This window comes from Anser cygnoides, chromosome 14, assembly GCF_040182565.1.
Source record: "Anser cygnoides isolate HZ-2024a breed goose chromosome 14, Taihu_goose_T2T_genome, whole genome shotgun sequence".
NCBI classification, from domain to species: domain Eukaryota; kingdom Metazoa; phylum Chordata; class Aves; order Anseriformes; family Anatidae; genus Anser; species Anser cygnoides.
In genome coordinates this window covers 14056803-14070409 of record NC_089886.1, presented here as the reverse complement: position 1 = coordinate 14070409, position 13607 = coordinate 14056803, and the positions used below count along the sequence as shown (strand labels likewise).

Genomic DNA, 13607 nt, shown 5'->3' with positions numbered 1-13607 from the left:
CAGCACTCACACTCAGGAGCATCTGACCTCCAGTGCTGCATTCAGTCCTGGCTCCCTCTGTGAAGAGGAAAACTATTTAGGGGCGTGCTGTGGGGTGGATGTGGTGCTTCAGGACCCTGCTGCCCCGTAGTCCCTAAGCTGTCCCCAAGCTGCGTTGGCATTGGGGCGCAGGAGGCGTGTGAGATGCCGACCCATCCTGAAGGGGCTGCTCCAACATGGGAATCCAAGTGGGGTCGGCTCATCCCAGGGGTCCCATGCGCCGTTTATTTGCCTGCTGTCATGCCTGGGAGGCTGGGGGAGTGTTCAAAGCACTCAGAAGGCTTAGAACAAGGCTTATAATAATTTTAGAGGGATTTGGGTAGTTGTGGACACAGCTTATAAGGTATTTTTGAAAATATATCAAATATAGCAGTAGAAGTGGAAGCACTGTTGTTTGGCCCATGTGAAATTCTCTTTTTTTTTATTTTCCTGATCTTGTATGAGGTTTCCCTGGAACAGGTTCAATTCATCCTCCTTGCTAGTGGAAAACGCAAAGCAAAATGTCTTGCTTTGCTTGCAGTTGAAGGAGCTGGACTGGATAAACTGTTGTCTTTGAAAAATCTCCCCTTGGATGGAAGTGCTTAAAAAAAAGCACATAATGGATGATCTTATGTTTTTTAATCATTTCTATTTGAGCTGATGTTTGTTACTGCTCCTATTATCAATGTCGAACCAAAACCAGAGTCCAGATGCGATGATTTTATTTATGCCAAATTGGGTTTTGGTCACTGTGCTTGCATTTGGATAATGATTTTTTTTTTCCTTTTTCAGCCTGATGGCACCAGCAAGGAGTGTGTCTTCATTGAAAAAGTCCTAGAAAACAACTATACGGCACTGATGTCAGCAAAATATTCAGGCTGGTATGTTGGATTCACCAAAAAAGGGAGGCCACGAAAAGGGCCCAAGACCCGGGAGAACCAGCAAGATGTACATTTTATGAAGAGGTACCCAAAGGGGCAAGTGGAGATACAGAAACCTTTCAAGTACACAACAGTCACCAAGAGGACTAAGAGAATACGACCCACCAACCCCAGTTAAAAATAGACAAAACAGTGTCACAATAATAAACCACAAAAAAAACTGCACCAGAGGAATATTTTTACATTAAAAATAAGGAAGAAGCTCTATTTTTGTACATTGTGTTTAAAAAAAATAAAAATAAAAAAAATTAATAAAAGACTAGGTGGCAAACGCTGGGGAAAAGCTGTTAGGGATTTATTGTGACTTGAAAAACAAAATGAACTGCTCTATTTAAATTGACTTCTTGTTGTTGATGACACACAGGTGCTTATTTCTCTTTTTGGAAAGGACAACTTTTCAAGCATATCCCCAGAGGAAAAAGTAATTATTAAAAATAAATAAATAAAACCAAAGAAAACCAAAGTTCTTTCCCAAAGTTACTGAGACCCTGCCCTGAAAATTGCCAGTTTTGCAGTAATCTATTTATTGTCTGCTGCAAGCTGGACCGAGACAAGATGGTGTGTGCCGCAGTGACTGAGTTTCCGTGGAGTTCTCGACGCATCGATCTTCTGTAACCTTTCTGACGACATAAGGTGTCACGGCTCCGTGATCCTGCATTATGCTCAGTTCTGGAGAATGCTGCTAAATACATTCAAGTGACTACAAAATGACCTAGTACACCAATGATAAGGGAATATTTTAAAACCAGCTATATTATATATATTATATATATATAAGCTATTTATTTCACCTCTCTGTATATTGCAGTTCCATGAACCAAGTATTACTGCCTCAACAATTAAAAAAAATTATTTAAAACACATGTATATATTTTTGCTGTTCATGCTTCTTTCCCTTTGCTGAATAGCGTTGGTTTTGTTTGTTGTTGCTTTTTTTTTGATGAACATTTACCTTTTATGTGAGGACTACGCAGTATGTTTGAGATGGTTTCTCCTCTATAAACATCATTGCTAAGTCTGTGATTCCTCCTTTTCCTCTACATTGTCTTCTTTCTTTTCCCTCATTTCCAAAAGGGAGAAATCTTATGTGGGGTGATGGGCTGATGTGCTGGAGTTTTTCAAGAGCAAGGCTTAAATTTGATACTTTTCAGTACACCAAATATTTCCTAAAGCTTTGGCCAAGGAGAAGGTAAACTGGAAAATTAGCATATGACTCAATTAACATGTTCTTACGTGTAGCTCGTGTTTCCTTCACAGGAGTTTTTGAGAGGGTCTATTTGTTTCCATGGAGTTGACGTGTTTCAGTATTCTTCTATCTTTTAAAACTCTCCCTAGACCTAGCAAAGCCCCAAACGGACCCATTCCCTCCTTGCCCTGTTCCCCCAGCCTCTCGCTGATTTGCTTTCCTCCTCAATACAGCCAATTTTCCTCGCAAGTGTTTTGCAGAGAATTTGGATGCTGTAAAGCCACGTGTAAACACAAAGTGCTGCTCCGTGTTTGCCAGCAGCGTGTACTGACCCACCTGGTGAGGTGGGTGAGACGATGTTAAATGGAGAGCAGCAAGAAGGTGGAATGGTCGACCTTAAATTATAGCTGAAACGACAACTGAGCCCCAGCCAAGCTTTAAGGAAAAGTTCGCTTGACTTTCTTCTTGCTGTGTGCTCACGTTTCTGCACTCCCCGATTCCAGGCAGGGCTCCGACTGCTCAGAGCCACTCGGAAAGCTTTTTCTTGTTAATCAGAGGAACGGCTCTCCCAAGAGCAAGCTTTCTCAAGATAGCTTTGAGAGCTGCAGCCAAATCCTGCAGATCAAAGCCATTTGGGGAGATGGTGCAGATAAGCATGCAAACTTGAGGATGCTTATCTGAGCAAATCTCCAAACCTCGCAAGCCTGGAGAAAAATGAACAATGCTGAGCGGGGTCACTCCAAGCTGCCCAGAGAGAGGCTGGGCAGCCTTGCTGGTGATGCCCTACTCATGTCTGAGTGGGAGAAGTGGCTTGGGCAGCCCATTTTCCAGTGGGAGCCACTCCTGACCCACCTGGGGACCAGCACCGAAGCGGGACCTTGCTGTCTGATGGCACGGTGGTGGATATGGTTGGTGGGGGCTGGAAGGCTTTGCCAGCTTTGCCTTCAGATTGATTCACGTGGGAGAGATTTGGGGAGAGTTCAGAGAAGCTCTGGGGGTGGGCGATGGGGAGCGGCTGTACATTTGCTGTGTGAGTTCCTCCAAGAGGAGAAACCCAGATGCTTTCCAGAGCAAGAAAGGGTTTATGGATGCCTTTCTTTTCCTTGAAATACAGCCATGGCCCATAGCACTGAGGATCACTGTCAGCATGACAGGGTTTGTTTGCCGTTGGGGAAATCAGAAGGGGTGGAGGCAGTCAGTGATGGAGAAGGGCTGTGCAGAAGGAGTCTCCTGTGAGGCCAAGACCAACTGGGGGAGATCTGCTCCCTGTCCCGCAATGCCCACAGGAAGGGGTTTGGAGTCTGGCAAGTGCAAACTAGGGGCTGTGCATTGGCAACAGGGGCCTCTGACAGTTGTGGTTTGCAGAAGTAGTTGGTGGATGGCAGTGAGGTGGGCTCCTCAGGCTGTGAAAAGTCACTGTGGTGAGAAGATGGCGTTGCTCCCCTGGGTTAGGTGCCTTCAGAGAGCTCTGTTGGCTGAGGATGGTGTATGCTGTGTGTGTTTGAACATCCGCTCCTCATGCTTCGTTAAAACAACAACAACAAAAAGCAGCAGAATAGATGAGATGATTGCATCACCGGGTTGCCTTCAGAGCACCTTCAGGAAGGGCAAATGGGTGCTCGGGAGCAGAGACACTCAAGAAAGGAGAAGAAATAGGGGAAATCCATCACATGCCAAGAGCTGGACAGGCCGATGCTGACGGCCACTGGGCACATGGTGGTTCTAGGCCTGGGTCATGCCCCATGGTTAGGCTGGAGGTTGCCAGTGGCCACCAGCAGCCCCACTCTCTGTAGAGAAGAAGCTTTTCTGCATTTATTTCTTCCTTTCAGAAATTCTTCAGGCTCCCTGGATATGATCTACGGTTCCCTTTGTAGGCTATTACCTTTCATTTACTTTATAATTGAAAACTGTTAATGAGGATTTAATTACTATTGTGGAAACAACCTCAATAGCAAGGGGTGTAGCGCCAGGCGATTGCTTGAAGCAACTGATGGCATGAATGCGTGTGGAGCTCTGGGTGGGCACATTTTAAACAAATACACTGCTTAATTGAAGTTCATAATAGCAGATTGTAGCTATGGCTTGAGGAATACAGCTGGATTTGTAGTGATGTCTCCATAGCTGGGATCAGATCATGGCATGCTCTGGGAACGCCGTGGTTGGGTTGGTCATGGAGCTGGGTGCAGATGCTGCAGGGCCCATGGGCATGCCAGAATGTGAGTCCATCCAAGGGGGGACACTTTGTAGGTCCAGATAAGAGTTTTTTGTCAATACGTTGAGTGATTGGCACAAACTGGACTGCTGGCTGGGGAGATCTTCTGTGCGGTGGCTCTCCTGGTGGTTCTCCTGTGCTGGTCCCATGACAGTGATGGGTCAGTGGTCCATGCCCAGCTGGGCTCTGAGGCTGTCCTGAGCAGAGCCCAAGCCCCAGGTGAAGCACTGGAGCTCTGCAAAAATCTGGATCCTGGTCCAGATCTGAACTTTGCACTGGTGTGCTTCCCGTAGCACCTCTTGTCTGAGGGGCAATGAGGAGGGAAAGAGTCTGGATAGAAATAGGTCCAGCTGTCATCGGGGCAGATACAGCCTAACTAAAGGGTCTCGTGAACTGCTGTCTGTGCTGTGCTAAGATCAGCCCTTCCCTTTTCAACCTTGCCTTCCATGGAGCTCTGGGCAGAGGAGGGTGCAGCAAACCTTCACCACAGTATTGTCACACCCTGCCTGGGGCTCAGCACTGGTCAAGAGGCCAAGGAGTGTCCTGATCCCCACGCAAGGTGCCCAGGTGAGCTCAGCTAACCCAAGCAGAAGCTGGTTTGGTGTTTCCTGCTCAACAATGGCGTATTTTCGTTTTGCCTCTGCCTTGTTGAACAAACGCAGCTGTCATTGCAGGCCTGGCCCCACCAGGCCGGGCTGTAGAAGATGGTCGATTGATTTGTCTCCCCGAGGAGACTTTGTCCACCAGCAAAGCTCTGACACTGAGTAGGCTCTAGGTGGGATAGGTTGGCTAACACAAAACACATGTGAACTTGGCTGGAAGAGCACGCTGTGTTACCATACCTAGCCTTGGAAAATAAGGTTGTGTTATGTGAAGAAGCGCATGTGTGTGGAGCAGTGCTTGTTCTTTCTTTAATCTCCAAGGCAGGTACCTGCCTATGAAGAAGGAGGAGGTGTGTGGATGCCGGTGAGGCTGTGAACAGTCCCTGCAAAGCCCTTTGCCTACCCCGGTCCCCCTCGCCCAGCCCTTGGCAGTAGCAGGAAGGGAGGGACGAAGCCTGGGTGACCCTGGGGAAAAACTTTTCTCCCCCATTCCCTCTCAAGGCATTAAACATTGCAATTTTTGTCTGCTCCGAGGGAAAGCAGGTATATTCCTATGCATAATTTCCTGATTTACTGCCAAAGGGTGGAAGTTTACACTTAAGATTCACAACAGCTGTTTAAAGTGCTGCTGTCTCGTGCCAGCCATACCACCTGAATGGCCAAGGGATATATATAAAACTTCAATTATTTTTTGAATGTTTGTTGTTATTCATTTGGAGACGGATGAGAGGAGATTCCTCACGAATGATGTAACCTACGTAGACTCTGTTATTTCCAACGGTGTGAGCTGAAAATTTAGGGAGGAAAAATCAGGTCAAACTGAAACTTTTCTTTTTTAAGTGAGACAAAGTACTGGGTGGAGAGATTTGGGTTTACCAAAAACATTTAATTCAACCTATTTAACAATTTGCTTCTTAAGTGTAGATGATTTTAAAGGGAAAAAAAGAAAGAGACAAATCAGAAACTTCACTTTGAAAACAAAAAAAACCACAATATTTGGTGTTGAAAGAAATTTCCCCTGCTTATTTTTCAGTGGAAACTGATTTCAAAATATCCAAAGAGGTTTGAACCCCCCCCCCCCCGCTCTAAAATGCTGTTCCTGTGGCAGTTTGTCTCTTCAGCAAATGCGACCCCACTCCAACCACTGGTGTGCCCCGTGTGATGACACCCAGAGATATTCCTTGGAGCCTGTGGACATCCCCACGTCCCCAGCCCTCCTGGGTTAGCCATGCCTTGCCCGTTCCTGCTGTTCCTCCACCACCACCCCCTTGTCTCCAGGACATGAATCCCAGGTGACGAGGCTTCTCCAGCAATTGTAACCAGAGGAAAAGAGCTCATAGCATGGTTTACTTTACCCCATGGCATTTTAACCAGCTTCATGCAGGAGGACACAATACCTGTGTGAGGGTATGGCTTCAAAAGACCATGGATCATACCAGGCTGGAAGCCCCATGGCAGAGCACATGGGTGGTGGGGGTCCCGGTGCAACCAAAGGGATGGGGCCACGGAAGGGCATGGAGACCCCAGGAGCCCCTCTCCTAGCCCAGCATCCCAAACCTGCTCACCCCGGCTGCATTTGCACCTGCTAGAGCAAGGGACGTCCTTTTGCTGTCAGAGCAGGCAATTCCGAAACTGCATCCTGAGTAAGCTGGAGGACTTGTGGGAATCTTGGGAGAAAACTGTAATTCGGAGATTTCATCCCAAAACTTTCCAGCTAAGGAATCTTGAGGAACGCGGCTCTGTTGTGGTGTTGCTGTCCCTTGTCACCATGAGTAGCCGGGACGAAATCTGCCTTCAGCAACCTTGGCATGGGAGAAGAAGAAAGGGAGAAGGCAATGGCTTTTGGGGCATTTTGTGATGCTTCCCAGCTTGAAGCAAGCCCTATTCCAGGCTGGCTGTCTACTTGGGGGATGTTGTGTGCAAAGACAGGAGGAAGCAGTGTCAGGAACCACGGAGCAAAGCGAAGGTGTGAGATAGGCCATGGCCCAGGGCACATAAGTGATTAGTGCATTAGTTTCTGGGAGGTAGCACATGTTACTTTGATCATATGACCGTATTTGCATGAATCAGAATGTAAAAATCTTGGCTGGAGTTTACAAAGGAGCCTAAAGGAATTAGCTGCCTATCTATCCATGTATCTGACACAGGCAAATAGTGAAAACCCTTCCACTCCTTCATGGCACTATTATTTCCCAAGGAGAGTCAGCTACGTGGAGCTTAAATGTTGTTTACAGCAATGGCAGGCTTTAGGGCTGTGATCATCTCTGCTCGGGAGTTTTCAAAAGGATAAAATGAGCCTCCTATTATAAGGGCTGAAAATGATCCTAAATGAATAACACACATGCAGCTTTTGCAGGCACACATTTCTGAGACATTGGAAATGTTGGCACATGCAAACAAACAAAAACACATGTCTCAGGTCTCTGGTTTTCATAGATTTCTGCATGCCATGACATTTCGGGGTGGTGGCATTGCCAAGAGCTAATGAACCAGATTCCCCAGCTTGGCTCACAGAGCTGGCTCGGGGACATGGGGACCATGAGGGGAAGCTTTGGGCTGGGAGGGGAGCACCCAGCAGAGCCCTCGATGGGTGCTGCTGCCTCTGGGGGAGGCAGCAGGAGGGAGGCCATCCTCTTTGCCTCCCTCATGAGCAAGGTTTGCAGCGAGGAGGCTCTCAGGAGGCACCTGAGACTGGGTCTTACACCCACCTCTGCTCAAATGCCAAGGGGGGATGGAGCCTGCTTGCTCTGGTGTGGCTCTGAAACCCCAAAATACTGCCCACGGCTTTAGGCAAAAGGTTTTGGCAAGTTATGGGGCTGTGACAGCCGTGACGTTGGTGAGTGCCATCAGAGCCAGTGGTGGGGACCTGTCTCCTTGTCCAGGCTACGTCCCTGTGCACCAGCAGTTTCCATCCCATCTGTCCTTCTGAACTGCTAGGGAAAGGCAAAATACCATTTCCTCTGGGGTCAGATATTTTGGAGAGGGAAGAAAGTAATTTGCGGCTGTGTTGTCTGCTTGATCAAAAGTGTTACCGGACTCTGCTACACAATGTGCGCTCCTTAAACCAGTCCCAATTAGCCCTTCTTGCTAATGCTGCGTTTCATTCCTGGGAGACTGCACTGGGAGAGCTGTTATGACTTTGTGATTGTGCACATACCTTTATGTGCTTTCATTCTTAATCCCCTTTTTGCAGAAGCCAAAAGGTCTTCCAGCCAAAAAGGAAATCAAAACCTTTTGTTGGCTGCTTCATAAGAATTAAGGGTGGGATGAAGGTTGTAGCAGGATCTTAATTAGCCATTGTAAATAACGAGAGCGGCAGTGCCTGCAACCATATACCACCTTGGGTTGAGATATTGTCAGACCACACAAAGCTAGGAGAATGGGCAGCACAATGGCAGCTAAAATTCACCACCGGCAACCGCGGGGCATGGCACTCTGTGAGGAATAGCTCGAGCTCTGCGCACACCTCCGTGGGCTCCAAATTAATTGCAATTGCTCGCACTTTTCTTGAACCATCCTCGACGACTCCGAGGTATTTTTCCTTTTTGCTGTCAGAAAAGTAAGACAAAATATGGGGATGGTTAAAGAGAGGGACGAAAAGTATTCCTGAAAGGCTGCCTGCTCATGTCGGGAATCCCGAGGAGACCTGTGCTGAAGTGCTGGGCTCTGGGCTGGATATCTGATCTTGGAGGGGATGTAGGGGGAATAATAAGTGCTCAGAGGCTGACAATGCAAACGATTAGAGGCCTTGCGAGGGAACGCTTTATGAAGAGGTATTGAAAGGACTGCGCCCGCCTCATTTAGAGACAGGAAAGTAATGAATAGTCTAGACTGCAGGCGAAGTGAATGGGGATTGCCCGCTCACCTGCTCCCAAAACGCAGGCGGGGAAATTCCATGAAAGGCAGCGGGCTTCAAACCTGGTAAAAGAGATCAGTTCTGGGCTTGAGGAAAATTAACACAGGGGCTGTAGACTGACCACTGGGACTCACTGCGAGGCGGGTGTGGGGCATGGCTGGTGGGACATGGCTCAGGACTGGGTTTTGTCCCTTGGGGCTCGGGCTCTGGGGGCGCACCCGTGCTGGTGATAGCTCTGATCTGGGAAGGGGGACCAGGATGCAAAATTAAGACCTGCTCCTCGTCAATGGAGGACTTCCATGTTGTGAGAGACCTGCCTTGGACAAGGAGGGCACTCAGCACCTTATCATTATGGACGGGCGGTTCTCCCCTTCCACATGGTGAAAGCTGTGGTGGCTCATCCCTGCTTTATTCATGCTAAACTGCTCTGCACGAGACACCTCCCGTTGTGCTTTGGAGCCTTTTCCCTTTCTAGCACACAGCCCTGTCATCTCTCACACTCCTGTGCTGGCTGGAGGAGCAGCCAAGGGGCTCCGTGATGCCCTCCTAGGGTCCTTCCTCCCTCTGTTACCATTCCACCCCTACACGAAGATCCAGAGCCACGTTTCCCCAAGGAGCCACACTGCCTGCAAATACCATTCTGCATTTCCTCATGGTGGATCCTGAAGTACGTCCCATGAGGTACAGGCCTGCCTGCTCACATGGCAGCTGTGTGAGCCTGTCCTTGCCTGGTTGGAACTGGAGAGGGCAACCGGCTCTGCCTCCATGGAACCACCTGGCTTCCTCCAGCATAGTCCCAGAAAAGCAATTAAGTGCAGATGGTCCTGCTCTGGGGGGTCGAGAAGCAGTGTGGGTGCAGAGCAGGGCTGTGCAGGGATCGGGATGTCCTGGGCGGCTGAACCTCACTGCTGCTGCTGCCAGCTGTCCCCGTAGGTGGTCTGAACCTGGTCCGGAGTGCCCTAATCTCCGATCTGCTGTAGGAGCCAGGTGATTCAGGGCTGGATGTTTGCTTCGTACCTGCACGAGGTGTGACCTGGGACCATGTCACGCGCTGGGAAGAAGGCAACACCACCAGAACCTCGCCCTGCCCGGCCAGCTGCTCCAAGCAAGAGGCTCAGGTGGTGGGACACATGCTTGGGGGTGCTGCTGTCCCTCCACCTGCTTGGCCACGGGCCCTGCAGAAGCCCTTCTGTCTCCCTGGAGCATCCACAGCCTCCCCTTGCAAATTTACAGGTGGCTCATGCGTGGCGCTGTTTGGTGCGGGAGCCAGGATGCGGGCATGGTGACGGGGTGCATGCCTTTGCATTATGCACTTCGTCCACCCGAGCCAAGTGGTTCAGGCACCAGGATGGAAACCAAACCCTTTTTTGGCTGCTTCACAGCCAAAGGCAGGGCCGTGCTGGCCTCTGCTCGGTGGCGAGGCAGCGCCACGGAGGCTGAGACAGGAGCGGAGGCTCAGCCCCAGCACCTGGAGCTGCCCCGGGTCCCAGCGCACACAGAGCTCCAGGATGGATAACCACAAGGCATCGGAAACAGCACCAATGGGGGAAGAAAAATCGCATCAAAGGGACAGGCAGGGATGAGCAGAAGCGGTTTGGTCTGGAAGCTTCCAGAGAAGAGGTTGTGGGTGAGAGCGAGAGCGGGGCTCTGGCTGGGCTTGGAGGCTGGAGAGCCAGGGAGGGCTGCGCCCACGCCTCCTGGCACAGACCCTGCTGCGAGTGTTTTGGATCATTATCTGCTTCTGGGGTTTTATTATCGACTTCACATCCGTCCCGCAATTTCTCCTCCACTGTTTGGAGAGCGTGGCTGCTTCCAGACCAGAAACATCCGCATCTTTCTGGAGGGCAGGGACACCTGCTAAGGAGGCTGAGTCCCTGCACCCACGTGGACTGGGGTAAATTGAGTCAATTATCTCCCTGCATCTCTGTTGAAAGTGGTACTTAATCCTTTCCTCTAAACCTTTTATCTGACATTAAATGGTCATTAGTTTAAAAGAAAAAAGTTAAGCTGACTCTCTTTCCAGCTGGAAAAACCTTCATAATTGCAGTATAAATGCACCGTGGGCATGTACTGATAACATTGTTTTAGGGAACAAACAAAATCCACCATCAGTTTTGCATTAATTATTTTTCTGGGCAAATGAATTAAACAAACAGGACTGCTGATTTGTTACTTGTGGGCACATTATTGTGTTTACTATTAGACCTTCCTGGAAATTTCCCGAGTTAGAAGAAACATTTAAATTATAACCAGCCACACGTTCCTAGTGGGAACCATTCCCAGTCATAAATAATAAAGCAGGCTGATGAGAAGGAATTCAGATCCATCTCCCTAACGTTTCCAGTCCAAACCAGGAACCCACAGCCCTGCCGCTCGGTGCCACGGGGTCCCGCAGAGATGCTCAGGCAGGCGCAGGGCACGGGGCTCGTCCTCCTGTCCTGCGCCAGGGCTCGTTAGCTGATTAAGCCCAAATGGGAGCCCAGCCCACCCCCTGCACTACAGCAGGGCAGGATGGGTCTGTCTTTGCTCCTTGTGGCCAACGTTGACCTTGAGGAGCTCAGTGCACTGAAAGCTCTCCCAGTCCTGTGCAGGAGGAATGGGCCTGATCCTGCCATGTCCCAAGCACCCTCTGAGCCAAGCTTCAGTTTTCTACCAGGGCTTCTCCGTCAGGGCTCTGTCCTGGTGCTCTGATACTCCTGGACTCCCTAGCCCTCTGCTCAGGGTGTGAAGGGGACCACTGCTACCTGAGGATGTTTTATTAATGAGACAAGTGATGTGGCTGCCCCATTAATGCCAGGGGCTTAAGGTAAGTGTTGTTTGCAGCTGTTGGACCGTTTTGGTTCTGCTGGCACCCAGCTGGTCGTTGCAGTGCCCTCGGCTGCTGCCTGCTCTGCATGCAGAGGGCACAGGGATGTGGCCGGGGAGCTGGCATGACCACGGGTTGCATTTGTGGGTTGGTGCAGCACTCAGTACAGCAGGGCCTTTGCATGAGAAATGTCAGGGTAAGGGCAGCATGGGGCAAAGCAGGGACGAAATGCCTTGCAGCAGAAGCCCCTTCTCGGTGCAGCCAGGGCTGCTGCGAGTGGCTCCTGTTTGCATAACGAAGCAGCTCGGTGCTTGCTGTCTGCCCGCCTCATTTATGCTTTTCGACAGTTCCTCGCCCCAATCCAGCCAGACTTGACATTAGCAGATGCCAGATGAATATTTGCACAAATGTTCACCAGCGAGTTTTCGTGCCGCTCCCTCCCTCAAGGTGGCAAGTGTGGGTGTGGCGAGCGCTGCCGTGTTTGCGAACATGTCCCTTTGAACTCCCCGGCAGGGAGGGTGAAAGAGAGGGGAAAAGGTTTTCCAAGCAAGAAAGAAAGAAAAAAAAAAAAAAACACACCACCATCTGAACAGGTTCCAGCATGTGTTATTTTGTTGTTAACCCAGAAACCTGTGGATACTAGAATCTGGGAAAGGAGAGGAAGGATCAAAATGGACTCGGTGAGAGCAGCAACGTGGAGAGAAATAAAGCAAACCTAAAAAGCCCCTGATCACGCCTTCGATATTGTTGATATGAAAATTAGACACATACAAATTAGCTAGGAAATATCCTGTTTCTTTTGGGGGGCGGGGGCGGAGAAGGTATTAACCTTATAAAGGGAACTCTCCGGCCACCCCGGGGAGGGTGTGAAGTAAGTGTTGGGTGATGTGTTGACTTTAATGCGGGAAAGAAGTCTGCTGCTGAGAGCAGCATTAATCCCGCGTCTGCGTTTGCTCTGCAGTTGTTAGCATCCTCCCTCGTCTCCCAAATGCCAGCGCCCGATTTAAAGCGGCACACGGAGGATGCTGCTCTGGATGGGGTCGGGGCACGGAGGGGGTTTGTGGCTGGGAAACCCAAACCTGCTCATCCAGCGGTGGGTACTTTGGGTGACTCCGAGCCTCGCCTTTGGTCCCCATGGGACCCTTCCCACTGTGGCATCCCTCAGCGAGGAGATGTCTGAGGAAGGAAGAGTTAAGCGCAGGCTGGCAGAGCTCCCCTGCCTCGCCTCCCCAGCTCATCTAGTAGATGGGGCAGGCACTAATTATCCCCCCAGCCGGTAGCTGTGCGGTGAGGGCGATGCCATGCTGGAGCTGTGCCACGCCGGCCACGCCATCCCGCTGGGGAGGGTGCGTGCGGTGCCCGGGGGAAGTGGTGTGAGGGCCAGGCTGGGCAAGGGACACCTCGGGTCAGGAGTAGGGGCAAGGTGCTGGGGGCCAGGGGGGATCTCGCCTCTCCTCCTAGCCTTGTGTTGGGCACACTGATATCCCTAATTCCTCAAGGCAGTTCCCAGAATAACAAGCGGCTTTTAACCGCTGTGACGCATCATAGCAGGTAACTGGAAAGCCGCTTCAGCAGACGCTCTTTCCTTCAAAACAAATGAACAAACAACCACAAATCCATGTATTTAGCATGCCCAAGAGAAGCACGGCGTTTGGTCAGGACTGGAGGGACTGGTCCAGTGCCGCCTTTCCGAGGGATGCTCTGCGTGAGCCTCCCTGGGCATTGCTGCCTCTCCCCCTTGCAGCATCCAGGGTGTCAGCGCTCAGCACCCCGACACCCCGTTGGTATTTGCACATGAAAGATGCGTTAGGAACAAAGCATTATTGATTATTATCCCCTCTAGTTTCAGAGCAGGCTATAGCATTTTATGTGCACGACACAGTCCATGGGCTTGCTGGAATAAATAACACATGTGAGCTTGTTCATATGCCGAGTCAATAGGGAGCTGTTGGCTTACATGTGATTTCACACATTTTTTCAGCTAGC

The 13607-nt window shown here is 50.1% G+C and overlaps 1 protein-coding gene across 2 annotated transcripts in view; it reads left to right on the top strand.

Moving 5' to 3' along the window:
• Positions 1 to 1914, top strand: part of FGF18 (fibroblast growth factor 18) — a 70970-nt gene extending 69056 nt beyond the window's left edge. Inside the window, exon 6 of one of the 2 annotated variants that reach the window (XM_066977023.1) lies at positions 811 to 1914. In XM_066977023.1, coding sequence (XP_066833124.1) covers positions 811 to 1077 — 267 coding nt within the window. In that variant the 3' untranslated portion in view covers positions 1078 to 1914. The remainder of the gene's footprint in view (positions 1 to 810) is intronic. The other variant, XM_066977024.1, reaches the window with a different exon arrangement.
• Positions 1915 to 13607: the final 11693 nt, after the last annotated feature.